This window comes from Euleptes europaea, chromosome 3 (genome assembly GCF_029931775.1).
Source record: "Euleptes europaea isolate rEulEur1 chromosome 3, rEulEur1.hap1, whole genome shotgun sequence".
Classification (NCBI taxonomy): Eukaryota; Metazoa; Chordata; class Lepidosauria; order Squamata; family Sphaerodactylidae; genus Euleptes; species Euleptes europaea.
In genome coordinates this window covers 5395906-5422328 of record NC_079314.1, presented here as the reverse complement: position 1 = coordinate 5422328, position 26423 = coordinate 5395906, and the positions used below count along the sequence as shown (strand labels likewise).

Genomic DNA, 26423 nt, shown 5'->3' with positions numbered 1-26423 from the left:
TTAAAAGCAACAACTACTTGCAGCATATTTTCCTTTTTTTCCTTAAACAAAAAACAAAACAAAACCTTTCTTTTATTTTTATTTTATTTTTTTGCTTGCTGATCTTGTGCGAGGGGCCAAAATGAAAGAATTCCCACTTGGAAAGCACTGAGTCTTCTCTGCCTGGCCCGCGCCCCCCAAGGGGGGGATACGACAAGAAAACCCTGGAGAAAAATCTTCCAAGTGTCCGATGGCCCAAAGAGTAAGTATTGGACTCTCCTCTGGCGTCTCTCGCTGTCTCTGAAAGATGCTTTGGGGGGCTGCTAAACTGCTTTGCAAACCGAGAAGGGGGGTTTATTTGGTTCTGTTTGTTTTTAAAAGAAGGGCCATTCTTACTGCCTGCTTTAAAACAAATAGTTTTAGCTGTATGCACTTCAGGTTAGATCCTATCGGAATTTTCAGTCCAGAAACTCTCTGGGTTGTGAGTTGAGAAACGGTTGTGTTTTCTAATCTCTCTCTCTCCCCCCCCCCTCTTTCCCATCTTCACTTTTTATTTGTAAATCTGTTTCCAGGGTTTTGGCTATGAAATGTCAAATAGGGATTGGGTTGGGGAAAGAGAGAAAAAGAGGTGGCAACTTTTTTTTTTTTTTAGGGGGGAGGAAACCTCTTTGGAAAGTATTTTCCTTTGAGAGTGAATGAAATGGCTGTCAAGTGTAGTTGATCCAAAGAGATCCTCCCCTCTCCCCCGACCCCTCCACCCCGGGTTTAACTTTTCTGGGGTTAAGGCAAATGTTCGTTATGAACTTTAGCGTGTTGTCTGAGCATCCCCAGAGCGCACTCCAAGCCAAAAGGCAGGCCGGTGGATATACGACTCTTGCTTGCAAACACACCCGCAGCCGCAACACAACAACCGAGAGCCCGGTTCGCATCGAGGGCTTGACTTTCGCCATTCCTTTTCGCCTTTGATTCGGCGTTGCTCATTTGAAAGGCTCCGCGGGGCTGCTTTGTGGCGTTTTGTGTGGCTTGGGGGGCGCCCGGACGCCTCCCTTTTTCTCCCCTGACCCCCCTCCGTGGCGCCGCTGAAAAGACCCCCTTGCCTTGAAAGGCTGGGGTTAATGTGTCCTCAATGTGGCCGTTTGTAAGGAATCCCGAAAACTTTTGCCTGCGACTCTGATGCCCCCGCGCCGCCGCCGCCGTTTATTTCTATAGGGGAGGGGGCTTTCTTCTCGGCTCACATTTTGCATTTCGGGCTTTGTAGACATGGAGATGCGCTCCTCAGCAAGGCAGGCAGGAAAGGAGAACAGAGAAGCCCTTCTTCAAGAACAGCCGGTTTCTTCTTCCCAAACAGCTGTTTGTTTGTTTGTAAATGCATTTCCCTCCCCTCTAAAAACACTCACGACCAATATATATATATATATATATATATATTGGTCGTGAGTGTTTTTAGAGTATTTCATTGCAAATATATATATATTTTATATATATGCAATGAAATAAAAGAGAATTCAAGCTGCTTGCCCATTCCCCTGTCCATTATGAGGGAGTTTGCAAACTTCAGAAATCAATCCCTTTTCCCTCCGAAGGTTTTTTTTGGGGTGGGTGGGTGGGAGAGAACATACACCAGGAAGACACCGCTCGAGATAACTTCATATGAAAGGGTGCGATGCACACATTTACAAACAGGCTTCGAAACGCCCTCGGCGCCCAAAGAATTTTTGTAAAAAAATCACTTTAATAACAATAATAATTCCACGAATGCAAGTATCGAACAGGTTATTTCGAGCAGAGGCGGGCAATTTTCTAGATTTTGGCTTTTCTCTCACTTTTTTGAAAAGTGCCCCCGCTTCAAAAGACAGAGTTTAAAGGGCGGATCTGGGAGACTTCTTATTCTGGAGAAACAGACTTCTGTGCAAATATCATCTGCGATGAGGCACTCTTTAAAGAAGAACAGTTGGCCGGTGGGGGAAAGTCCGTCTTTTTTGGGGGGGAGGGGGGTTAAGAAGGAACTTTTTGTTGTTGTTCCGTTTAAAAGAAATCCTGACTTTTCCCGTAGGTGCAGGGGGGTGTATGTAAAAATGTTCAGGAAGGTGACCAGTCCTTAGTTGTTTGTTTGTTTGTTTAATGAAAGAAAAGGAGAAAGTTGTGCATTTTGTTTCAGACTTTCGGGTGAGAACGGGGAGAAAGTGCCTTGAGAATCACCACTGCCAGGATGGGAATGCCTGGACGCTGTGCCTGGCGACAGAAAGAGGGGGCTTGAACTGGCCCCCGGCGTGGGGTGGGTGGCTGCCCGGCAGCTTTTCCGCTGAAATGATCTGCTTGGGAAATCCAGGCTGTGGGTCCCCCTTTCCCTGTGGGTGAGAGGGGTTCATTAATCGGTCTCTCAAAAGTTCAGGGGCTTCGCTGTCATGAGACAGGGAAAAGTTTGCCAAGAGAGGACCGAGATTTTGGGTCCTCCTCATCTGACTGACCCAAACAACAACAACCGACAACCCTCAAGGGATTTTGGAATAAAAAGAACATTTGAATCCGGGGGGGGGGCGTGGAGAGGCGTTTTTGCAGCGGAGAGGACGTAACCGGGCAAGCGACATCAGCAACTTCTGGGCTGGTTTGTGAAATTTCGGACAACGTTTCCGTGGCGACGGGCGACTGGGTTTTATTTTTTAGTAGTAGTAGTTGTTATTATTATTATTATTGTTGTTGTTATTATTATGATTATGATTGTTATTATTATTACAGCCAGATATTATTCTTCGCAAGCCGGCCAGGCGCGAGTATGCTTGATGCTGCGGCTAGGGAGACTGAACTGAACCAGGCCGGCTTCCTGAAATTGACCAATGAGGGCGTGAAATTGACTTGAGTGGCAAAAGGCACGCTAGAAAAGATAGGGAACTAGATGGGGAAGTTTGGAGATGAGGGCAGTGCTTCAAATGGGGGGGGGGAGAGAATTGGTGTTGTCCGGAACCAAAAACTGGAAGCTATGCTAAGAACTGATGCATGAAATCTGTTTGGCTTTTTTGGGGGGGGGGGGGAGGACAAACTCATGTACCCCCTGTTCGCCCAAGTTAGAAACTCAGGAAGTCCCTAAAGTCAACGGAGAAGGGGAAACATGGGGGAGGGGAATTAGAACTACCTTGGCAGCGTCCAGGTTTGTATTTTATCTTTGTGCCGCCCCCCCCCCCCCAACAATACACGCCAAGTTTATATCCGAGAAACCCTCGAGGAGATTTGCTTGGGAAAGAGCCCTGTCTTTAATCGTTTCCATTTTCTTGGCACGTTACACGCTTGGTTTGATAATAATTTGAGGCCCTTTGATAATATTGGGGGGCGGGGGGCGGCGGCACTGCCCTTCTGGAGCTGCGGGGCGAGAAATGTGGGACTGGGGAGTCGCGTGTGGGGGTCTAAACTTTCTCTCTCTCTCTCTCCCTCCCCTCCAATGTCTTATTCCAGTACGATGACTTGGTACACTACGCTGGAATGGACGGGGTCTCTCTGCCGGGGTTTGGGGACCCACACACGGGTAGGGGGCTTCAGCATCACTCGTTGAGCCAGGGGTCCCCGTATGGATCCGCAGGAGTCAACCACCGGCCGGGGATGCCCCCGAATTTGGGCGGCAGCGACGCCTTGAAGAGGGAGAAAGATGAGATTTACGGGTAAGGCAGCCTCGCGGTTCCTGTGTACTCCCTGCTAAGTGTGTATGTGTGTGTGTGTGGGGGGGGGGGCAAGGTCGGATCGTAGCCCCCGGGTTCGATCACCGTGTGGGGATCCCCAGGATTTTTGAGATGACCCAGATTTCTCCACTGCTTTTGGCGGACCGTTTTCTGCTCTCCCGCGTCTTGCTGAGCGGAGACCCAGGCCCCCTCCCCAAAGACAGATTTCCAAGCTACGCGCGGATCCTAGGCCTGGCCATAAAGCCCCCCCCCCTCTTGCTCTTACTTCCGAGGAAGTGGATCGCACAGGGTCGCCTTCTAAGCGCCTGCGGCCTCCGGAATGCGGCTCAACACATGGGGCAGGGGTCTTACTTCCGAGGGAGCGCGCCCAGGATCGGAGGGGTCAGGCTGGAAAGTACCCCCGACCTGAAAGTAAATCTCAACTGAAATCGACGGGGCTTACTCCAAAGTAGACGTTCACAGGGGCCAGACGAGTCCTCCACGCCTCATTTTGGGGCAGCTCTCTTTTATTCAAGGTCCAGTTACCTATGTTTACCCTGGAGCAGCGTTTCAGTGGGGCGACCCACAGAAGGGCTCCCCGCCCCCCCCAAAAAAAGAAGGCTCCTCTAATGCTTGCTCCGGGGATCCACCCAGCACCATCTCCCTCTGGGATCCTCCTGTCTTCCCCCTCTACCAGGGAATAGTGGCTTGGAAGAAGTCCCTTTAGCCTGGCCAGCCTGATGTTAAGACTGTTTACTCGGAAGTAAACCCCACTGTGGGACGTGGGGCTTCGTTGCAGCCTCTAGCGAACCCCGCTTTCTTAAATTAACTTTTGTTTGTTTGGACTGCTTGATTCCTAATGGATCTCCCTGTCAATTAGGCATCTATTTGGATCTCCACCTTTGGGCAACTCGAGATCAATCGAGATTTTCTGCTGGATCCTTTCACTTGGGGGGCGAGTTGAGAGTAGGACTTCTGTTTTCCAGCACATCTCTCCAGTAAAGGCGAGGGGATCTATTGATCCCAGGGTCTGCGGATCCAGTGGGTTTCTTCGCTCAAACACATAGGATTTATTCCTGCTAATGGATCTCTCTGATGTCGGCGGAGAGATTCCCTTCCCCTCCCATGTTCTTCTTTCTTCTGCATTTCTACTTTCAGGCGGATCTAGTCTAGGGTTTCCCCAACTCTAAAGATCTATTTACCTTCCTCTGGGTCTTCTCTCTGACTTCTCAGGAGAGATCCCCTCTGCCCTCCTTTTTCTTATTCTGAGCGATCTTTGCGCACCCAATTTTAATTTGCATGTAGTATTTCGGCAAAAATGGGGGTGGGGGCTACAGTAGAATAAGAAAAGTAATGGAGAGATTTTTTTTTTAATTAAAAAGGCAGGATTTTGTAAAGGGCCACAACAGTAGTTCCCTCCTTCCCACTAAAAAATCCAGAGGAATTAAAGAAAGAAAAAAAAACACCCTCCTCTTGTGTGAATACAAAAAGAAAGGAACTCCGAAGTTTGAAGGGCAGCTAAAGGCACAGTCTGAAAAGGAGGATTAAAAAATGGGACCAGGCCCTGGTGTTTCAAAGACCATCGCTAAAGGATTGGATTCCCCCTTCCCATCTTATTTTTGAATATTCCTTATCATGACTGAGCCGCAGCTGTTTGAAGGGGAGAATCTGGAGCAGTTAAGAGTACACTGAAATGGGCCGACGGGCAGGCAAATTAGTTTGTCTCAGCCTTTATTTCCCATTTGTAAAATGGCAATAACTGTAAGCAAGCGAGCTGGTAAAGTATAGTTGTCCAGGAAGCAGACTTTGGCAAGGGTTTGGGGAGAAGAAGCACTTGTGTGGAAAAGATTAGAATCTTTGTCAGCTTCTTGGTCTCACATTTGCCATAGTGGATCCATGGAACGTCCATGTTCAGGGGCAGTCCACCTTTGACCATGTAGGGCTAGGGATAAGCTGCCGGAGGGCTTTGTTTGAGTTCTTGCTGGCAACAGAATGCTGGACTAACGGACCTTTGGTTTGATCCTACGGGGCAGTTATTTAGGAAGCAAACCTAAAAAGGTCAGGGGCTTCAGCTTGAGCAGTTCCTCAGTGGAACAGGCTTCCTCTGGAGGTGTGGGCTCTCCTTCCCTGGAGGTTTTTAAGCAGAGGCTAGATGGCCATTTGTCAGCAATGCTGATTCTATGACCTTAGGCAGATCATGAGAGGGAGGTCATCTTGGCCATCTTCTGAGCATGGAGTAGGGGTCACTGTGTGTGTGTGTGTGGTGGGGGAGGTAGTTGTGAATTTCCTGCATTGTGCAGAGGGTTGGACTAGATGACCCTGGTGGTCCCTTACAACTCTATGATTCTGTGATTCTACTCAGAATCCTACTTGGGTCTATTCAATGGGGCTTACTCCCAGGAAAACATTTGTAGGATTGATCATTCTGATCATTTGTAGGATTGATCATTCTGCCAAAAGAAGAGGGGTGCAGTCATTGATTTATATCTGGTGAAGATTGTTTGCCGTAGTGGATTTATAATGTATGTTGCTTTTCCTTTTGCTCACCGGGTAGCCTCTTTTCAAGCTGATTCTAGCTCAGGTAGGGAGGTGGTTGCCAGTGAAAGCAGAGGCTGCAATAGACGGGGGGGGGGGGGCACTTCTTTCCTTCGAGGTATTGAGGACAGTCTGCTTCAAATGGTTCGTCCAGCAGCTGAGGTCTTGGTGCACAAGGAGGTCGTTGCATAGATACAACTAAATCACATAACCCACAAGCAATATGGTGAAATGTGGCCCAGATTCTCCCTGTGCCAATATTCACAGTTCAGGCAGTGCTTCGTTTCAATTCTCATCCGTGCCCCTAACCTTCTCACTGGCCTAAGTGGCCATTTGCATTCTGGTGCAGTCAGACCGCCTCTCTCCGAGGGTGGCATCCAGCTTGCCAGGAGAGTGCTGGTTGCCCCATGGTTGTGATCCTGCATGCTTAGCCTGGCTCCTCCTCCGGAATCTCTCTCCCAGGAGAGCTCTTGTGACGATAAAAGTCTTGAAAGAGCCCTTGGAAACAGAAAGGGAAGAGGGAGTGAGAGAGAGAAATGTAGGTGTATGGGAAGAGGTGGGGAGATTGCTTTATCTCTGAGCAATCTGTAACCAAGACAGCTCTTGGAGCTTCCAACTCCAAGAATGTTGTAAACATTACTTGGAAGTCAATCTTCCTTGTTTCAATATACCAGTCTTTAGCATAAGGGACATGGTCCAGCGAGAATGGTAGCTCAATCCTGAGCAGAGTTACATCTTCCTGAGCCTAGGGATGTAGTGTGCAAACCTGCTTAGGGTTTTGGTATCCGTTGGGCCTACCACTATGATCCTTAGCATATTTACTTAGAAGCATGGCAGAGTTCAGTAGGGCTTGTCTCCGAGTAAACATGGTTTCAATCGGGCTCTAGCAACAGCTGTAACCGAAGAACCATTTCACGCAACCTGCCGAACGAAGCAAGTTTCCGTTTTGCCAACAAATAATGTATTCACCTGGGAGCTCCTCGGGCAGTTGTAGGCATGTTTGGGAGCTGCCTGTATGATATACACATTTTCACACCCTGACGTTTTAAAAAGGTGTCTGCTGAAAAATATAAGACATGAGGGTGTCTTGAAGGAAAGGTTCCACGCTTGCTTGGTTGTGAGTCTGTCTATTTTTTGAGAGCGTCAGTATCTAACACTTGGGGGATTTTGCTCAATATACTTAAAATCAGGGGTATGAGAATGTACAGCCCAATTCCCATTCTTAACATCTTTACCCCTAGAGGAAGGTTTATGACCCGACCTCACTGGACTGCGGTTCTTGATTCCTGCAACCCCTGCCAGTTCCATCATTCAGAGGAGAAAGGTGAATGTGATGGGGAGGCAAAGGAATTGTCCAGCAGATAAAAGAAAATTCCAGATTTTTCTTCTTTACCTTACTTCAATCATTCTTTAAATGATTGGACATTTTATATTCCTGTCCAACTGGGGATGTTTTGGGAATGGCTAAACATTTGCTGTGCTGAAGAATTTTATAAATATCTCTTTCAGAGTGTAAAGAAACAATATTTTAAAAAGTTTTTTGGGGGGCAGAGCTGAGACCTGAGTGCATGAACTTTTAGATGGCTGGAGCCACAGAACACCCCCCACTCTCCCCTTGCCAATTTCCTATCAACAGCTTGCCAGCCGGAGTCCTTGGTCATTCCATTCTGAGGCCATCTTCATGAATGAAGGAAAGAATGCCTTTTGGTGTGGGTTCAGCCCCTTGCTAATTCTAATGCCAGGGTAGAAATTTGGCAGAGAATGCAGTTACTAAATCAAACATGCATTCTAGCCAGCCTATGCTTTATGCAGGAAAATGCAAAAACCTGGTATATAAAAACGTCACTTGGGAAAATGGCCTAAGAGAGCATGATGGATTTCTCTTTCTTTCGTCTTTGACTTCAGTCTTACAGTTTGAAGCTTTCCAGCCGCCTTGAAAGCAAATATTTTGTCCACCCTACGAGACATAAAAGTGCTCTGCCCACATTTCCTCCCCCACACAACACCCTACCCCTAAATCCCTGCTTACAGCTGGTGATGGTTTTGATTTGCAATTTTGCAAATCTGGAAAGGAAAAAGGGGGAACAGAATGTTGCAGGATTCTGCTTCTCCGTCTCCCCCCCCCTTAACGTATGAGATCTGAAAGTTCCGTGGAGAGGCTCACTTAACAGTTACACTGTGCTGGGGCCTCTGGTACAAATATTTGTGTAGCATATGGTGCGTGAACTTGTATAATGTATAGCCGGGAACACTCTGTCTCTCTAGCTACCCATCCAAATCAAGGGGGAAAGTGTGTGTGTGGAGGGATAGACGTCGCTGGCTGGGGTTACGAAGACATAAATCACACAACTGGGTGGAGGTGGGGTTCCCCCCCTCCGAACTGAGGACTTCAAAATAACTGTGACCCTAGCAGAAATAATTTCTTATGGGACATAATGCCTTTTTTTTTCTGTCGGGAGCACATCTACATTTTCTAGTATTTTCCTCTAGAACAATAAGACCCATCAATCTCCTGTAGGATCAAGATCTGTGAGGCTTTGCTTTAAAAAAAAAAAGAGAGAGAGCGTTTCCTTAGGAGCTGGTTCACACATTTGTGCTTCTTGAACACACATGAAGCTGCCTTCTACTGAATTAGGCTCTTGGTCCATCAAGGTCCGTATTGTCTACTTAGACTGGCTGTGGCTCTCCAGGGTCTCAGGTGGAGGGGTTTCATATCTACTGGTGGTGGAAAGGTCAAGTTGCTGCTGACTTATGGAAACTGCTTAGGGTTTTCAAGGCAAGAGACGTACAGAGGTGGTTTGCCATTGCCTGCTTCTGAGAGGTGACCCTGGTATTCTTCAGTGGACTCCCATCCAAAAGGGTTGGCCCTGACCAAGCTCTGAAGAGACTGGGCTAGCCTGGGCTATCCAGGTCAGGGCGTATCACCTACTAGCAGATCCTTTTAACTGGAGATGCCAGGGATTGAGCACGGGGACCTTCTGCATAACAAGACAATGTTCCACCACTGAGCCACAGCCCCTCCCTGGCGCTGGTGTGTTACTGTGACTTGTTTGCATGAGTTGCATTGTGACCCCTCAGAGGATGCTTTTTGAGCCAGCATGGTGTAGTGGTTAGAAGCGGTGGACTCTAATCTGGAGAACCAGATTTGACTCCCCACTCCTCTACATGAGCGGCGGACTTTAATCTGGTGAATCGGGTTGGTTTCCCCACTCCTCCACATGAAGCCTGCTGGGTGACCTTGGGCCAGTCACAGTTCTCTCTGAACTCTCTCAACCCCACCTACCTCACAAGGTGTCTTTTGTGGGGAGGGGAAGGGAAGGCGATTGTAAACTGCTTTGAGACTCCTTAAAGGTAGGGAAAATCGGGGTATAAAAACCGACTCTTCTTCCTTTTCTTCTTGATGCACCAGTCAGTTCACAACATCAGCTGAAGTTTCTCAAGGGTTGGATTTGTATATGGTTTCCTTTCTTTAAAATACGTATACCCAAGGAGGCTAACGGTCATTATAAAACAGCATAAAACATAATCTAATATGAAATGGTCAAGATGTATTGATCCAAGGTATACTATAATCTTTCTGCTTTTCTGTCTAGTTTATTGCAGTTTTATGCTGCCTTTCCTTGCCCAGTTTGACATATACGTACACATGCCTTCTCTGTTGTGGCCTCCACCTTACGGGAGGGCCTGTCTGATGAGGTCAGAAAGGCTCCCACCCTCCTGGCTTTCTGCAAACTAAACAAAGCTGAATTGTTCAGGAGGACTTTTTTGCACAGGTAACAGGGCTGTAAGTGTAATGAAATGATTCAGAAAGTTGTATTGATAGGGGACTGAGGAGTCTGCTGCTGTGTATTGTCTGTTGCTGTAACTATGCTCCTAATGTGCAATTTCTGCATCGTTTAACATGTCATCAGGTTCGTTTCAGATTTCTTGTTGGCTCCAAATTTCTACCACCCCAATCCTATTGTACCATTCATTGGATGCCCTGACTTGTGCTATGTAATCCACCTTGAGTCTCAGTGAGAAAGGTGGACTATAAATAATGTAAATAAACACAGTCACAACAATCCTGTGAGATAGATAACTTTTGACTTCCCTAACCAGCTCTGGCTAAGTGTCTCCTTTGGCATGGCAGGCACCCCTTGTTCCCTTTGCTGGCGCTCGTGTTTGAAAAATGTGAATTGGCCACCTGCTCTCCCAGGGACACGTCTGGCTCTTATCCGGGAGGTGACGTCTGCTCATCGGATTCCTTCAATGAAGACATTGCTGTTTTTGCCAAACAGGTATGAATTCTGGAGGGACTCTGGGTGAGCTACAGGCTCCAATGGCAGCAGACGGATTGTTGGTTGGCTGGTGCTGGGGTGGGGTGGGGGACACAATCTCGGGGCTAACCTTGGAAATAAATCCTCAAAGTTACTAGTCCATAAAAAAATGTGCCCCCTGCCCATACATACATAAGTCGTATGTGGCCTTTATAACAAAAGAAGTGGGGACCCGCAGGAAACTTGTGGGAGCAGCTATCCCATATCCCCCCACCTTTGCTTCCTCCCCCTCTCCCCCTACTTTTCTCAGTCTCTCACTCTTTCTCCCTCCTGCCACCCGTTTTCTTACTCTCTCTCCCCCCCACCCCTGTCAGTTTCTCTTTCTGCCTCCCCATCTCATCACTCTCTCTTTCTGCCCCCCCATCACTCTCCTGGCTGCCAGCCTACTTCCCCCCACCCCGCACAGCAGCAGCGGTGGCAGCTCTCCTAGCCATCTGCATGCCTGCTTCCGCCCCCCGCCCCCCCCCCCCAATCATGGCAACATTTCTGTGCAGGTTTAAAGCCTGGTGTTTTCATAGTGGAGCACGGGGGCTGTCAACTTTTCTACTGGCCTTGGTTGCTGTGCTTTTCGCAGTGGACATTTCCAGGCAAACATTGATTAGCTTCCTTTCTTCCTTATGGAGCTCATGGTGGCTTACAATTATGCCACAATAAATTCATTAGCCTTTAAAGTACCCTGGACTCTATCACGTTTATCTGGGACTGTTTCTGTTTCTTTCTCCCTATGTTTTCCTGTAAGTGGAGATTTTTGAGGATGCCCCAAAGAAACATTTTTACATTGGAGATATACTAGTTTCCCTTCTCTTTTCATTCCACCTGACTTCCACATGGAGCAGTCTATGTATGACTTATAGCAGCACTACCATATAAGTAAACCAGATCCACTGTGACATTCTGCATTCTCAAAAAGGGCAAGAGTCCAGTAGCACCTTAAAGACTAACAAAAATATTTTCTGGTAGGGTACGAGCTTTCGTGAGCCACAGCTCACTTCTTCAGATACCTGTATCTGAAGAAGTGAGCTGTGGCTCACGAAAGCTCATACCCTACCAGAAAATATTTTTGTTAGTCTTTAAGGTGCTACTGGACTCTTGCCCTTTTTGACTACTGCAAACAGACTAACACGGCTACCCACTGTGAATTATATTCTGCATTCTGTTAAAGCATGTTTTAGGAGATTTTTTTTGTTGAAGACTGAAATGCAGAGTATATTTTTATTCAAAAAATATAGAAAATGAAATAGTCATGGCATGTTTACTATCTCTCATGGCATTTGAAGCCCTGATGGGACAAGTTATTGCAGAGATGATCAGTTGCCAAATTGTCGAACAGTTTTTTATTTAGAGTGGGAAGAGATGTCCAGGCGTGAGATGGAGAATGGAGGCATAATTTGTGTCCTTTCATCTATGAAATATTGGGGAGGGGGGTATTTCATTTGTACCCAGCCTTTCTTCCCAATGGGGACCCAAAGCAACTTACATTGTTCTCCTCTCCTCCATTTTATCCTCACAACAACCCTGTGAGGTAGGTTAGTCTGAGAGCAGAGTGTGATGGCTTTCTGGCCTGGCATTGTCTGCAAACTCTGTATGGCAAAACTGGCTGTATCCTAATCTGCATACCTGTCAATGGAGAAGACTTGAGGGAAGGAAGTCTGGGGGGCCAGCGAACTATTTTTCTAGTTGATCAGACTGTGTTGAAGGACCCTCGGTGTCGATCCTGCAGGAAAACCGAAAATGAAAATAAGTGCTGTTCTGAGAATATGGAACAAAAAGAAGAATTTCTCTTCTAAACCCCGGCGAATTTGGGGAGGGAGGGGAGAGACATGTGAAACATTACCACCCCTTCAGCTGCCTTGTGATATACAAGGTTGCTACATTTTTGTAGATCAAGTCAAGTGTCTCTGAGGATGTCTGAAGTGCACATCTTACTGGGAGGAATAATTTTTAAAGACAAAGTTCAGACTGGAGAAGGAGCTGGTGGAGAGGGTGGACGCCCCACTCTCTTAGCTATAAATTATATCACATTTTAATCCGTTCTTCCTCCGAAGAGTTTAGTGTTGTGTATGCAGTTCTCCTTCTTCTAGTTTATCTTCACAACAACCCTGTGAGGTAGGTGAGGCTGAAAGAGTGTGACCGGCCCAAGATCCCACAGTGAGCTTCATAGCAGAGTGAGAGACTTGAACCCAAGTCTCCCAGATCCTTGTCAAAGGATCAAACCATTACACCATGCTGGCTTTTTCACTGGTGTGGAGGCATCTTTGCAAATGCTAGCATGCAAATTCTAGTGATTTGACTGCTAAGTCAACACCAGGAACTGGAAGATTCCTTTTATGAGAACACGAAGGGGTGGTGTGTTCTCTTTCTTTTTCTTTTCTTTTTTGCTGTCAAGTCGCAGCTGACTTATGGTGACCCAGTAGGGTTTTCAAGACAAGAGGCATTCAGAGGTGGCTTGCCATTGCCTGCCTCTGCAGAGCAACCCAGGACTTCCTTGGTGGTCTCCCATCCAAGTACTATCCAGGGCTGACCCTGCTTAGCTTCCGAGATCTGATGAGATCGGGCTAGCCTGGGCTATCCAGGTCAAGCCATGTGTGTTCACAGGTACTGAGATTTCTGGGTCTTACACTACATTTGTCAACTGATCAGGAAAAAAAAATGGTCCAGCTTGTTGTGTGTATGTGTGTATGTGTGTGTTGTTTTTGAACTCAGAGTCAGAAAACCCAGAAAAGGTTTGCTGCTATTTTTCTGCCCCCTCCCCTGAGAGCCCATGTGGCGTAGTGGTTAAGAGCTGTGGGCTTTAATCTGGAGAACCAGGTTTGCTTCCTCACTCCTCCACATGAAGTCTGCTGGGTGCCCTCAGGCTAGTCTCAGTTCTCTCTGAACTCTCTCAGCCCCACCTACATCACAAGGTGTCTGTTGTGGGGAGGCGAAGGGAAGGTGATTGTAAGCTGCTTTGAGACTCCTTAACGGTAGAGAAAAACAGGGTATAAAATCCAGCTCTTCTTCTTCTTCTTAAAGCTGTACATGTTGGGTGAATAAAGGACTCCTCGGCATGGGTTGTGTCTACAGTTGCCAACTCCCGCTTGGGAAGCACCTGGAGATTTGGGGGTGGAGCATGGGGAGGGTGGGTTTAGGGAGGGGAGGGACCTCAGCAGGGTACATTGCCATAGCGTCCATCCTCCAAAGCATCCATTTTCTTCAGAGGAACTGACCTCTGTCATCTGGAAATCAGTTTTAATTTTGGGAGATCTCCAGACCCCACCTGGAAGCTGGCAACCCTAGTTGTCCTCCCTGAGCTGCCAAATTCCATTAGCTCCACCACTAAGCTCACTCTTGGCGCCATCTCTCGGCCCCTCCCCAATCCCTGAATGTTGGACTTTCCGAATGGAGAGGCCTATCCTTGATTCTGGAAGGGGGAGAGTTAGGCTGAAACCCCTGGCTCTGTTTAGAGCGCCTAAACTGTTTACCACAGGGGATTGTTACAGGAGACATATGGAAGAGAGTTGACCTTGTGTTTGAAAAGGCAAGAAAAATGTTGGGGAATTTAAAAAAAGCAGGGAGAGGGGTTGGGGGAGTGAGAGAGGGGGAGAGGTTGCAAACTTTCTAAAGTGAAATATACAAACTCTTGCCAGCTGGGAGGAATCTCCGGGGAGAAAATCGCATTTTTTGCCATTTCTTTACAGTTTCTGGGAAATGAGAGGAACAGATTTTTTCAGCGATGTGCATCTTATGCTTCCCTCTCAGTCTTGGTTTTTTTCTCTCTCTCTCCTGCTAATACCCCTTCTGTCTTGCTTGTGTCCCCTTTCCCCTCCCCTGAATTGTTTATTTGTAGGTTAGGACAGAAAAACCTCTATTTTCTTCCAATCCTGAGCTGGATAATTTGGTAAGGATGCTTCTTGTTTCTCTGTTTTTAAATAACTTCTAAAATGCCAATTAAGCTAGAATCATTTTCCTTTGTTAACAGACATCCTTGTCTGTTTCTCATAACTTTATGCCAGCAATTGGCAACCAAGGGGTGAAGAAGGCTTATCAAAGGTTGGAGTCCACCAATCACAACCCAGCGTTGCCATATCACCCGCTGATTGGCCAGTATGGATGCTTTCCTGTGGAGGTGATGCAAGAGGCGGTTGCTTAGCAACTGAACAACGGCAGCTGTGATTGGGGGAATCCCTTGTTCAAAAACTCACTTCTGTGACAAACTAGATAGCCTTACACAAGCCCTTCCTTACCAGCCCCCCATCTACAACATCTGGATCATGTTTACTTATAAGTAAACATGTGGAGCCCCCACACTCCTGCCCTGTTATTTGGGATGGGTTCAGTTAAAGCAGGTTAACCTGGGGGATACTTTCCAGATGTTGAAAAGACAGAATGCATCATAAGATGCTTCGGACTTAATGCCAAGCCCAGGTTTGGTGCCATATGGATATAAACCTTCTGTTTGGCATCAATCCATTACTTCTGATTTCATGCAAACCCTAGTTTTGTCGCAGTGTCCAGCTCTGTGGTTTGTGCTTCTTTTCCGAATCAGGATTGCGAACATAGTTTGAAGTCGTTTGCAGTCTTTTGGTTGAAGAAGAAGCACAAACTGAAGCTAGGATGCCACTGCACACGAAAGACATTGCCCTGAGCATGCACAACAATCTCGGGGGATGCCAGGCAATATTGGAAGTGGAGTTCCTCTGATGCTGAACTTCCCCCCTGGCTTATGATGATAGAGTTCCTGTTGCCTCCTCTCGGCTTGCTGTGAAATACCTTCAACTCTGATTTGAGCAAGTGGTCACATTCTATGAAGCGTTCAAGAGCCGCCACCCCCCCACCCCCCGGAAAGATCTTGATGCCAGAACATCTCTGGAATATCTGACAAATATTTGCTAGTGAGACACTGGCTGTAAGGCCTGATTTAAACACGCTGCTGGCAAGGCCGTACCACTGGGTCCCCAACATGGTGCCCACCAACACCTTTCCTGGTGCCCAGTGAGTGTTTTTAGGAAGTGGGCAGGGCCAGGTGGAGCGTTTGCCCAGCTGGCCACTGGAGAGTTCATTAGCTATGCAACTGCCATCACAACACAAAGATCTTCACCATGTGGCTGAAGGTCAGCTGCAGCAACCATTTTGGGGCTGCGCCCACCATGCTGTGTCAGAATTCCATAGGTGCCTATAGGCTCAAAACGTTTGGGGACCCCTGCCTTACCACACTGCTGCTTTGCCCAATTTCAGTAAGACACCGAGTGAGTGCCAAGTCCCTCGGGTGGGTGGTTTTGCCCTGCTGGTGCCATGTTTAAATCAGCCCCAATACCTTTTGTTTCAGGCCTAAAAAGATCCTTTCCCAGGGCATCTCCACAGATTGTGAGGGTTGGGAGAAGCATCATCAGCTCAGCAGCGGAGTATACGGTGTGGCTGCCGCTCATGCACACCCTTGTGTGTTAAACACCCATGCTTTCTGCAGGCCACGCTGATTCATGCAGCGCAAAATGTTGGTAGTTTACAGAACGATGTGCTGAGCTTTGACCTAAGTTTATTTTAGAACCAGCGTTCTAAAATACGGAAGCGAACTGCCCTGTTTTATAGCCTGAGCCACTGCATGTTTACTCAGAAGCAAGTCTTTCTATATGCAATGGGGCTTACTTCCAAGTAAGTGTGCATGGTATGAGGTATTCAAACTGTTCATTATGCTTTAGAAACAATCTGATTTTCCCCTTTCTACTTACAGATGATCCAAGCTATCCAAGTTCTGCGGTTCCACCTTCTAGAATTAGAAAAAGTAAGTTGCTTGTTCTGAAGGTTATAGAAGGTCTTTTTTATTTTTATTTTGAGGACAGGAGTAGAGATTTTGCAGTCTGGCAGGAGATGATTTCTGCTTTATCCGATGCACTCCGAATGGGAAATGGTTGCGGCTCAGGGCCACAACTGTTAAAACTGAATTGGGCTGTGCAGTTCCCATGTTATTAAAACCTAAAATTCTGTCATCCAAATTCTATGCCAAGGAAAGCTGGACTTTGTGAACACTTGCATGTTATACAAACTGAGAGAATTTGCATGTTTTCTCATAGCTTTATATGATTGATTCTCTGTTTTAAAACATCTTTGTGATTTATCCTGGGTTTTGTTGATCAGGGGCCCGAAGCCAGCCATTGAAAATCTTACTTGGTTAGGGTTGCCAGGTCCTCCCTGGCCACCCATGAGGGATGGAGGGGGTAAGGTTGCCAGATCCAGGCTGAGAAACCCCTGGAGATTTGGGGGTGGAGCCTGGGGAGGGCAGGGACCTCGATGGGGCACAGTGCCAGACAGTCCACCCTCCGAAGCAGCCGTTTTCTCCAGGGGAACTGACCTCTGTAGTCTGGAGATGAGCTGTAATTCTGGGAGATCTCTAAGTCCCCCTGGGAGGCTGGCATCCCTATACTCGGTCCCTGACGGGCTTCTGAGATTTCAGCAGGTGTGGCCCATACACTCCAAAGCATGAGGATTGGAAACTTGGGACTTGCAATAAATGGAAATTGAGATTTCGAGAGATGATTTATGCGCCTTACATCCTGTGTTGCTTTCTTTTTCTTTCTGTGAAGCTGTGATAGTCTCATGGCACCGCGTAAAGCCCGTGGGGTGCCCTTTTTGTTTTTAAAGGCATACCAGAGCCCCATCCAGAGGGAAAATGGACAACCCTGAACTATAGATTCTTAAAAAGAAAAAGAAAAAGCTATCCTCAAGCAACATAAAAGTTTGCAAATAATTTTCCTTTTCTCACAAGCTGTGGCAACAGCTGGCTCCAATTTTGAGCCATCTCCTCCAATGAGGACGGGAGGGGGAGAGGCTTTAAAAATAGATTCTGGGCCTCATTTGCTGTTACGTTGTGTATTCCTTACCAGGCCTTGGATCAATGTGTGTGGAGATCTAGACAGCAGAACGCCAGGAGTCTCCCCCACCCCCACCCCCGGGACAATCATACCTCCCCCCCCCAGCAAACACCTGTCTCAGTACCCTGAGAAGGAGGCCAAGAACAGGGTGAAAAGCCAAATTTATATTTATAATGCTGTCATTGGTTCTGCGGCTCCATCTGCGTTTCTCCGGGCTGAGACATTTTTTAATCTGAATCCTCGCTCAAAGCCATTTATTTATTTATTTAGGAATTTTTTTCTTCTGCCTCTCCAGGAACCTGCCCAAGGAGGCTTACAAAATAAGAAGTCCCGCCCCTCCTCAAGCCACGCCCTCCTCAGGCCCCACCCCCCAAAATCTGCAGGTATTTCCCAACCTGGAACTGGCAGCTCTAACTGGTATACCTAGGGCAGCCAACTCTGGGTTGGGAAATTCCTGGAGATTTCAGGGTGGAGCCTGGGGTTTGGGGAGGGACCTCAGCTAGTTATAATGCCATAGAGTTCACCCTCCAAAGCACTCTGGTTTAGCAGTTCTGATCCCTTAGGGCAGGGGTGGGGAACCTTTTCCCCCGCCAGGGCCATTTGGATATTTATAACATCATTCGCGGGCCATACAAAATTATCAACTTAAAAATTAGCTGACAAAGCCCCAAGCAGGAAGCTGCTGCCCCAGATGACCCCCCCCCCCGGCGCAGGCAAGCAGGCAGGCATCCAACCGGTGGTGCACTCGCCCACCTGGTGGCACAGGATGGTCTGTTGCAGCAACCAGGCGCGCCCCCCCCCGCACATTCTCCCCCACACACACACATTCTGGCCCTGCCCCCATTGTCGCCACTTCCGCCCCCAGCCCTCTTATAGTACAGAGGAAATACATTTCTCCACAGCCCGGGTAGGAAAGGGTTAACACAGTTTCTTGGGCAGTCCTAGCAACTCCATAGCTAAAGACTCTTCTGCAAGAGGGGAAAAAGGTTCCTTTTCTCGGCAAAACAAACTCACATCTGCTGTGAACAGAGGCTATTCCTGTCCGTGGGAGGGGGTGGATCGCCAGTCTTAGATCCTTCTGAGCTAGAGATCTGCCAGGACCTGCGAAGGGCCAGACCAAATGATTTCGCGGGCCTTAAACGGCCCCTGGGCCTGACGTTCCCCACCCCTGCCTTAGGGTTTGCTAAGCCCTCAGGGCCGAGCTGGGCTGGCTGGATCTTTGCCAACCTCCTTGTCAAATCTGTCACCCTCTGAAGTTTTTCCTTTTGCTTTGCTCTGGTGAGCTCAAGCTTTGTCTTACAGTTTCCATAGCTGTGGGGAAACCAAGGCAAAATCGATCAGAAGAAAGGCACCAGAATGGGGAGATTGAGTTTGAAAGCCAGGGATGAGGAAAGTCGGCAGCTCTGCTGCACTGTCCCAAGATCCCCCTTGGCTGCTCCTATTGGCTTCACCCGTGCCCTCATTCATGCACAGTGACAGGGGTGGCACAAAATGCCACTGATGCAGCCCAGTAGCCAGAGCACCCCATTCTCCTTCCTTCTTCCTGGTTCCCCTGGCATCTTTAGACACTGCATGGCAAAGCAGCACATACGCAACAGGGAGTCCGAAGGTCTTGCTGCCCCCCTCACCCCCCAACTAGCGTTGCCAGCTCTGAGTTGGGAAATACCTGGAGATTGGGGGGGTTGGAGCCTTGGTAGGGTGGGATTTGGGGAAGGGAGGGACCTCAGTGGGTTTTAATGCCATAGAGTTCACCCTCCAAAGCAGCCATTTTCTCCAGGGGAACTGATCTATTCCATCTGGAGATCAACAGTAATACCTGGTGATCTCCAGGCTCCACTAGGCTTGCCAACTGCCCGGTACTGGTGGGCAATTGCCCGTCGATCAACCAGGCTGCCTGCCGACCCTCATGTGATCGGCGGGCAAAAGAGGGCCAGCTGTGGGGAGGGGCTGTGATCCATGCGCACAAAGCGACGACTTCCCTTCTGAGTTTACCCAGAAGCAACATGGACGCTTTAGCAATCTCCTCAAAACAACCATGGCTAAAACAGCATCCGGAAAACATGGGCAAAATGCGGGGAAATGCGCAGGGGGAGAAAGGCAGCCTCTGTTGGTCAGGAAAGGCACGCATAATCAAAAGGAAGCCCTGAAGCAGTCGGTGGGGTGATCGCAAGGGAAACAGCCCTGCATAAATGGCCTGAATGCATATGCTTCTTTGGACAAAAGTGTCCTTTGGAAACAGGAATCCTTATGTTGATTGATTAAAAAGCAAAAACTATTGACTTTTCTCAAAGGGGTTCTACTAGGGTTGCCAGGTCCCTCTTAGCCACCGGTGGGAGGTTTTTGGGGCGGAGCCTGAGGAGGGTGGGGTTTGGGGAGGGGAGGGACTTCTATACCATAGAGTCCAACTGCCAAAGCGGCCATCTTTCTCCAGGTGATCTGATCTCTATCAGCTGGAGATCAGTTGAATTAGCAGGAGATCTCCTCTACTACCTGGCAGTTGGCAACCCTAGGTTCTACAAAACCTCAGTGGCATTGAGTCCTTCAGCATGTTTTGCAAGAAAAAAAAATCCTCTTTTTTAAGTGCTGGGAGGCATTCTGCCCATATCCGGAGCATTTAGGAACCAGAATTTTAGTATCTGAAAGTGGACAGACTTCCTAAACCTCGCAAAGGCAGTCATCTTGTGTCGGGGATGTATAGGGTTGCCAGGTCCCTGTTTGCCACCGGTGGGAGGTTTGGGGGGCCGAGCCTGAGGACTCCAATTGCCAAAGCGGCCATTTTCTCCAGGGGAACTGATCTCTATCGGCAGGAGATCTCCAGCTAGTACTGAAGTGCCATGTTGTCTTATAGAGTCCAATGATTACAGTACCTGGAGGCTGGCAACCCTAGGGATGTATCGCTCCATACTGTGGCTGGGTGCGGAGTGTCTCGCAGTAACAACAAATTGTGTGTGGAAAGCTAGCATCTCAAGGAAAAGCCTAGCCTTCTCCCTTACTTCCTAGTTTTCTATGTAGAAGGATTTTCTGTATAAAGGAGAGCTCCGTCATGTGAGCTTCCATCTGCACCCCAAAGACTTGGTGCCAACTCATCTTTAATAGGTGGGCCCTGAAAAGGTTGGAGGTGAAGGTTTCTTGGGGTCCAAAATCCCCCCCAAAGCTATTGGTTTCCTCAGCCTTAGTAGGGCTGGCCACCTCCAAGCAGGGCCTGGAGATCTCCTATAATTACGACTGATCTCCAGATGGCAGAGATCAGTTCCCCTGGAGCAAATGTCTGCTTTGGAGGGTGGAGTCTATGGCATGATACACTGCTGAGGTGCCTCCCCTCCCCAAACCCTGCCCTCATCAAGCTCCACCCCCAAATCTCCAGGAATTTCCCAACCCAGAGTTGGCAACTCTTATCTGCAGATCCTACTGACTGCTGCTGCTTGGGCAGTGGGGCGGGGAGGGGGGCGGGAGAAGCTGCCTTCTCTCTGCTGGTGGAATGATCTACTTACCTACACAGTAAAACCCTGTGTGGGTAACCTGATAAATCCCTTGTTAATGTCATAATTAACATCACCCTTTGATTCATACAGTGAGCCCCTGCTTGGGGGAAGCAGGACCTTGAAGCCAGGTTTAATCTTTGAGCCTCGTATTGCGTTTGGACGAGGGAGAAAGGGTGGGCTGTGTGTTGATTTAGGGGTAGGGTCGTGCAGAGATTTAAAGACCTGGCAGGTGCCTTGTTTAGCCACCATGGATGAATCAAGCAACTGGCTTGCATTTCTAATACACATAATATTTACGGCCTGTTGCGTGGAGTCCCAAGCAAATCTGGGTCCCCTTATGTTTTGGGGAGTTTAAATAATCTGGAGTGGGAACCCTGGGTACACCAAGAAAACATGTAAGATCTATAGCTAAAAGCCACAGTCTCCTGCCTTCTCTCTTTAAAGAAAAAAAGGCACTAGATCTCATTGCTAAAGGGAGAGGCTTGAAAAGGTGATGTGGAGAACACTAACAAATTAGAACCGGGGAACATTTCTTTACACGAGTGATTAAAATGTGGAATTCACTGCCCGAGGTCGTAGTGATGGCCACGGGCATCGACAGCTTTCAAGGGGGATTAGACAGATTTCATGGAGGACAGGGTCTATCTGTAGCTACTAAATGGAACCTCCACATTCAGAGGCAGCCAACCTCTGCATCCCAGTGCCAGGAGGCAATATCGGGAAGGCTTTGGCCTCTATGCCCTGTTGCTGGACCTCCAGAGGAACTGTGTGAGACCAGATGCTGGACTAGATGGACCCTTGCTGGTCTGACCCAGCAGGGCTCTTCCTGCGTTATTATGTTCTGAAGACGGAGACTATCCGTATGTGCAGTTCCTTGATTGCTGGTGCTCAGCATTCCTACGAGTAATTTATAGAATTGGCAAAACAGCACCTCCTGCATTGGGGGGTTCCAAGCTGCAGTTTTTAGGGGTCCAGTTCCATGTCTGAATGGACCCATCGTGGCTACAAAAAGTCCCTAAGGGGTGGCAGTTTGAAGTCCCACAATTTAGGAGCTGTTCAGAGTTGGCAGATTTGGCCCCGGGAGATCTCCTGCCCAAGTCCCATTGCAGTGTGGTTTGTAAAGAACTGTCTTCATGCTCCGTGTGAGTCGGCACTGGGCAGAGGGGTGCAATTTGGATTTTCTGTCTTAGATATCAAAAAGCTGGGTATCAGATTTTTTTCTCAGGAGAACATCGGGGAAAATCTTCCCCATGCTTTGCTCTTGTTCTTTTTGGGTTCATCCTGTGTTGCTGTAGCTGGCTATCTCTACTCTAAGGAGTGATGGGCCCATGGCCTTTATATTATTATTTTATTATTTATATTATTTTCTTCCTTTATACCCCACCTTTAATGGAATCATACAGTTGGAAAGGGCCATAGAGGCCATCTAGTCCAACCCAACTCAATGCTGGATCAGCCTAGAGCATCCCTAACAAGTGTTCATCCAGCTGCAATGCTCCTCCATTTTATCCTCACAACAACCCTGTGAGGTTGGTTAGGCAGAGAGTGTACAGCTGGCCCAAAGTCACCCTGGAACCTTCCATAGCAGAGATTTGAACTTGGGTCTCCCAGATCCTAGTGCAACACTCTGACCACTACATCACACTGGCTCGTGGGTGGAGCTGACAGGGTGGGGGTGGCCTTTTAAATTCTTATAATCCAGCATGCAGTTTCCAGCAGTGGCCAACCAGTCTGAAAAGGCAACATCACATTTCCGTGCCAGTGACTGAAATTCAAGGTACACTACCCCTGAGTGCTGAGGTTCCATTTAATCATTGTGACTAATAGCTGCCAATAGGCTATCCTCCGTGAATTTGTCTAGTTTCCCCTTCTGAGCTGAGAACAGGGGTTTTCATCTGGTGGCCTTTGGCAGGTTCGTGGGCATAGTCCAGTAGATCAGAAGGTGGGAAGTAATAGGGAAAATGTTTGTATTTCCTACCCCCAGCTCCAAATGCACAGTGCATTAAATGAAGCACCTGATATGGAGCCCAATAGAAAATGACCAAAAATGTGCTGGCTAGGCCCTGTGGCACAGAGTGGTAAGCTACAGTACTGCAGTCCAAGCTCTGCTCACAACCTGAGTTTGATCCCAACAGAAGTTGGTTTCAGGTAGCCGGTTCAAGGTTGACTCAGCCTTCCATCCTTCCGGGGTTGGTAAAACGAATACCCAGCTTGCTGGGGGTCAAGAAAAGATGACTGGGGAAGGCACTGGCAAACCACCCCGTAAACAAAGTCTGCCTAGTAAACGTCGGGATGTGACGTCACCCCATGGGTCAGGAATGACCTGGTGCTTTCACAGGGGACCTTTACCTTAGGGTCTAGCTGGTGCGCTTTCCTTTTTTAATGAGGATTTCCCCCCAGGTACATGATCTCTGTGACAACTTCTGCCACCGCTACATCACTTGCCTCAAGGGGAAGATGCCCATTGACCTAGTGATAGATGACAGAGACGGGGGCTCCAAATCGGACCTTGAAGATTTCGGTGGATCTTGCGCCAGCCTCTCTGACCAGGTAAGCCGCCCGGCAGCGTAATCTCCCAGCCCCAGGAATAATCTCCAATGTCCGTTTCGACAGTTCCTTGTGTGACTGGTCAAAATGTTCCAAATCTGCTGCATGGGCCCGAGGAATCGTCTGCCAACCTAAACTTGGAATTTTGTAAACCCAGGTTTTTAGTTGTTTGGTTCTCATGTTTGTGTTTGAATGCACTAGCAAAGTTCAGCACTGTTTGGTGTATCAAGTCCCAAAGAAAGTTGTATGTGTTTCAGAAAATGCTTCAGCTGAGATCTGGAGTAGTGTTTGGCTCTCTGCCTTGCCAAAGAGTGACCGCGCATGTTCAGGACACCTATCTGCAATCGCAGGCGCTCACTTTTGGCAATGGCAAGGGTCTTGGAAATGTTTACTGCACCGTTTCACTTGGAATTTTCTGCTCCATATGTTATTGTTCTTTTAAAGGCTCAGAGGCGGTGCTTTTAAAAATGCTTCTACCCTTTGCCTCTTGTGGAACAAAAAAGGTTTTTTTGACTGGCTACCGTTGCTTCTCTATTCTCTTAACTGGGAATGAGACCTGTCATCAGAACTTGGCAACCCATTTGTTATGGTTGCCAACCTTCAGGCGGGGGCTGGAGATCTCCCGGAATTACAACTGATCTCCAGACTACAGAGATCAGTTCCCGTGAAGAAAATGGCTGCTTTGGAGAATGGATTCTACAGCATTGTACCATGCTGAGGTTTCTCCCCTCCCTGAATCCCATGTTCCCCAGGCTCCAACCCCAAATCTCCAGGTATTTTCCAAGCAGGAGTTGGCAACCCTACTCCATTATCCCATTTAGTGGTGCATCTGTGGGTTGCTTTGGGGTCGGGAAGAGCCAGACCTTTTTTCAGAGAGTGGGAAAAGATTTGGTTGCTCCCTGTTTGTCTGCTTATCTTCATTTTTGCCTCTGGCCAAACAGGTTTTATAGGTTTTTTGGGATGTTTCCAAAAAAACTGTTTTGGGCCAGAGGGAGGTAATACGTTTGCAACCCATCGGAAAACAAAATCGCTCCCCTTACAAACAGTGGACTGTCTCCAGACTTGCGTTTGTAGGGAGGTGATGGATTAATAAAATAATAATACAACACAATCTTGTCTGTTCCTGGTCCCCGCCCCCATCAGCCTATCAAAACCAGCCACACTCCCCGCTGCTTAAAAAGAAAAGAAAAAACCTTCCATCTTTGCAACATCCATGAGTTGAAAGAAAGGAGTTGGGGTTTTGGAAAATAATCGCCCCTGACAGTTTGCTGGTAATGAAGGAGACGTGGTCGTCTCTTGCGCCTCCCCTGGCTTCTCTCCCCCGCCCCCGAACTTTCTTCTCTTTCCCATGCGCTGCTAATGCAACTGACGCATTCATTTGCCTATAGCTACAATGCTGCATTTTTCATGTGCCCTGGGGCTATCAGGCTGGGAGCTGCACAGAAAGCGGTTGGGCGGGGGGGGGGGGGGTAGGGGAGAAGAGGCGGGGCGGGGTGGGGCGGCTTGTCCCACCAACAGGCAGGACCTCACAGCTAAGCTCTCTTCTTCGTCGAGTGGGAATCTGGGCATCCTTTTGAGTCATGAGCATCATTTGTCTGAGCTCAGTACAAGCCTGGAGCGCGCATGCCCCTTCCGATCCAACCCCCATCTATCCATTCACCATGGACTTTTTTTGTTTAATTCTGAAATAAAATGAAGACTGTATTGCAGTAATGAGTTTGGAGATCAGATTGAGATCCTCCAAAATGTACCCTCCACTCCTGCCACATGTGGGTCTTAGGGCTGCCAACCTCCAGGTGTAGGGTTGCCAACCTCCAGGTGGTGGCTGGAGATCTCCCGCTATTTCAACTGATCTCCAGGTGACAAAGGTCAGTTCACCTGGAGAACTTTGAAAAGTGGACTCTATGGTATTATACCCCACTGAAAACCCTCCCCTCCCCTCCCCACACCTTCCTCAGGCTCCACCCCCAAAATCTTCAGGTATTTCACAATCTAGAGCTGGCAACCCTATCCAGGTGACGCCTAGAGGTCTTTCGAAATTACAATGGATCTGCAGGTGACAGAGATCAGTTCCCCTGGAGAAAATGACTACTTTGGAGAGTGGACTGTATGCTTTATTATACCCTGCTGCAGTCCCTTCCCTTCCTCAAATCCTGCCCTCCCTAGACTCCATCCCTGAATCCCCAGCAGTTTCCCAATCTGGAGTTGGCAAGCCTACGTTCCGTGGGGAACAAACAGTTAGCCTGCACTGGATTTGGCTAACCTATCCCAGCGACGGCCAGCTGGAGGCCTTGCACCTTCCCACGTGTTTGGCCCCGGCGTTGGGTTATCAGGTAGACTACTCCTGTAGGTGGAGGTGCAAATCGCCTATGGTGCCATAGATAGGCCTTCGTGAATAAACCTAACTTCTCCCCTCTCCCAGCCGGTCTACTGTGATGTCCATTGCATGGTAGCAAATCCCCCCAAAGGATCTGCAGTCATCCAAATCCCTGGTTTTTTTTAATTTTTAGGTTCCCCCCCCCCCCCTGATTGCTTGCCCTGCCTCATCCCTGCCCTTGACTCTAAGCGGCTCTAATAAAGGAGCTTTGCTGGGCCTGCTCTTAATTACCCGTTAGTGTTGCTGGCAGGGCTTCCAAGAGCTCAGGCAGCGACCCCCTGACCCCCTCCCCTTCCCACTCATTGTGGGCTACAAGTGTTGATTTCTCTTTTGAAATCCTGGGCTCCTTAACCCTTTGAACCCTGGGGCTTCTTGCTTGTGGCGCTCCTGTGATCAGCTCTGCCAGGTTAATTAGGCAGGGCATGTGTGGGGCAGAGGTGGGGGGCGGCTTTGTTAGACTCCTCCCGGCAAGCGGGGAGGGGGGCTGCAATCCGAGCTCCTTCAGTAGCTGCCCAGCTCCTCCTGGGGGCAATGGGGAGAGGCCCCGTGTCCCTCTTTGAACTCTGCTCAGTTGGGCAAAGGGGGGGGGGGGTCAAAATAATTACAGCCCCAGTGGAGGCATTGTGGAAATCCTTGCTAAATCCAGGCCTCCTCCTTAAAGGATTTGCAAAGAGGGGCACAGACATGCATGG

At 48.4% G+C, this 26423-nt stretch overlaps 1 protein-coding gene across 2 annotated transcripts in view; it reads left to right on the top strand.

Annotated features, from left to right (window-relative positions):
- The first annotated feature begins 206 nt into the window (after positions 1-206).
- Positions 207-26423, top strand: part of MEIS3 (Meis homeobox 3) — a 46036-nt gene continuing 19819 nt past the window's right edge. For both annotated transcript variants that reach the window (XM_056845939.1, XM_056845938.1), the window contains exons 1-6: positions 207-241; positions 3427-3629; positions 10294-10441; positions 14307-14357; positions 16188-16238; positions 23208-23357. In XM_056845939.1, the coding sequence (XP_056701917.1) occupies positions 230-241; positions 3427-3629; positions 10294-10441; positions 14307-14357; positions 16188-16238; positions 23208-23357 (615 nt within the window). In that variant the 5' untranslated portion in view covers positions 207-229. The remainder of the gene's footprint in view (positions 242-3426; positions 3630-10293; positions 10442-14306; positions 14358-16187; positions 16239-23207; positions 23358-26423) is intronic.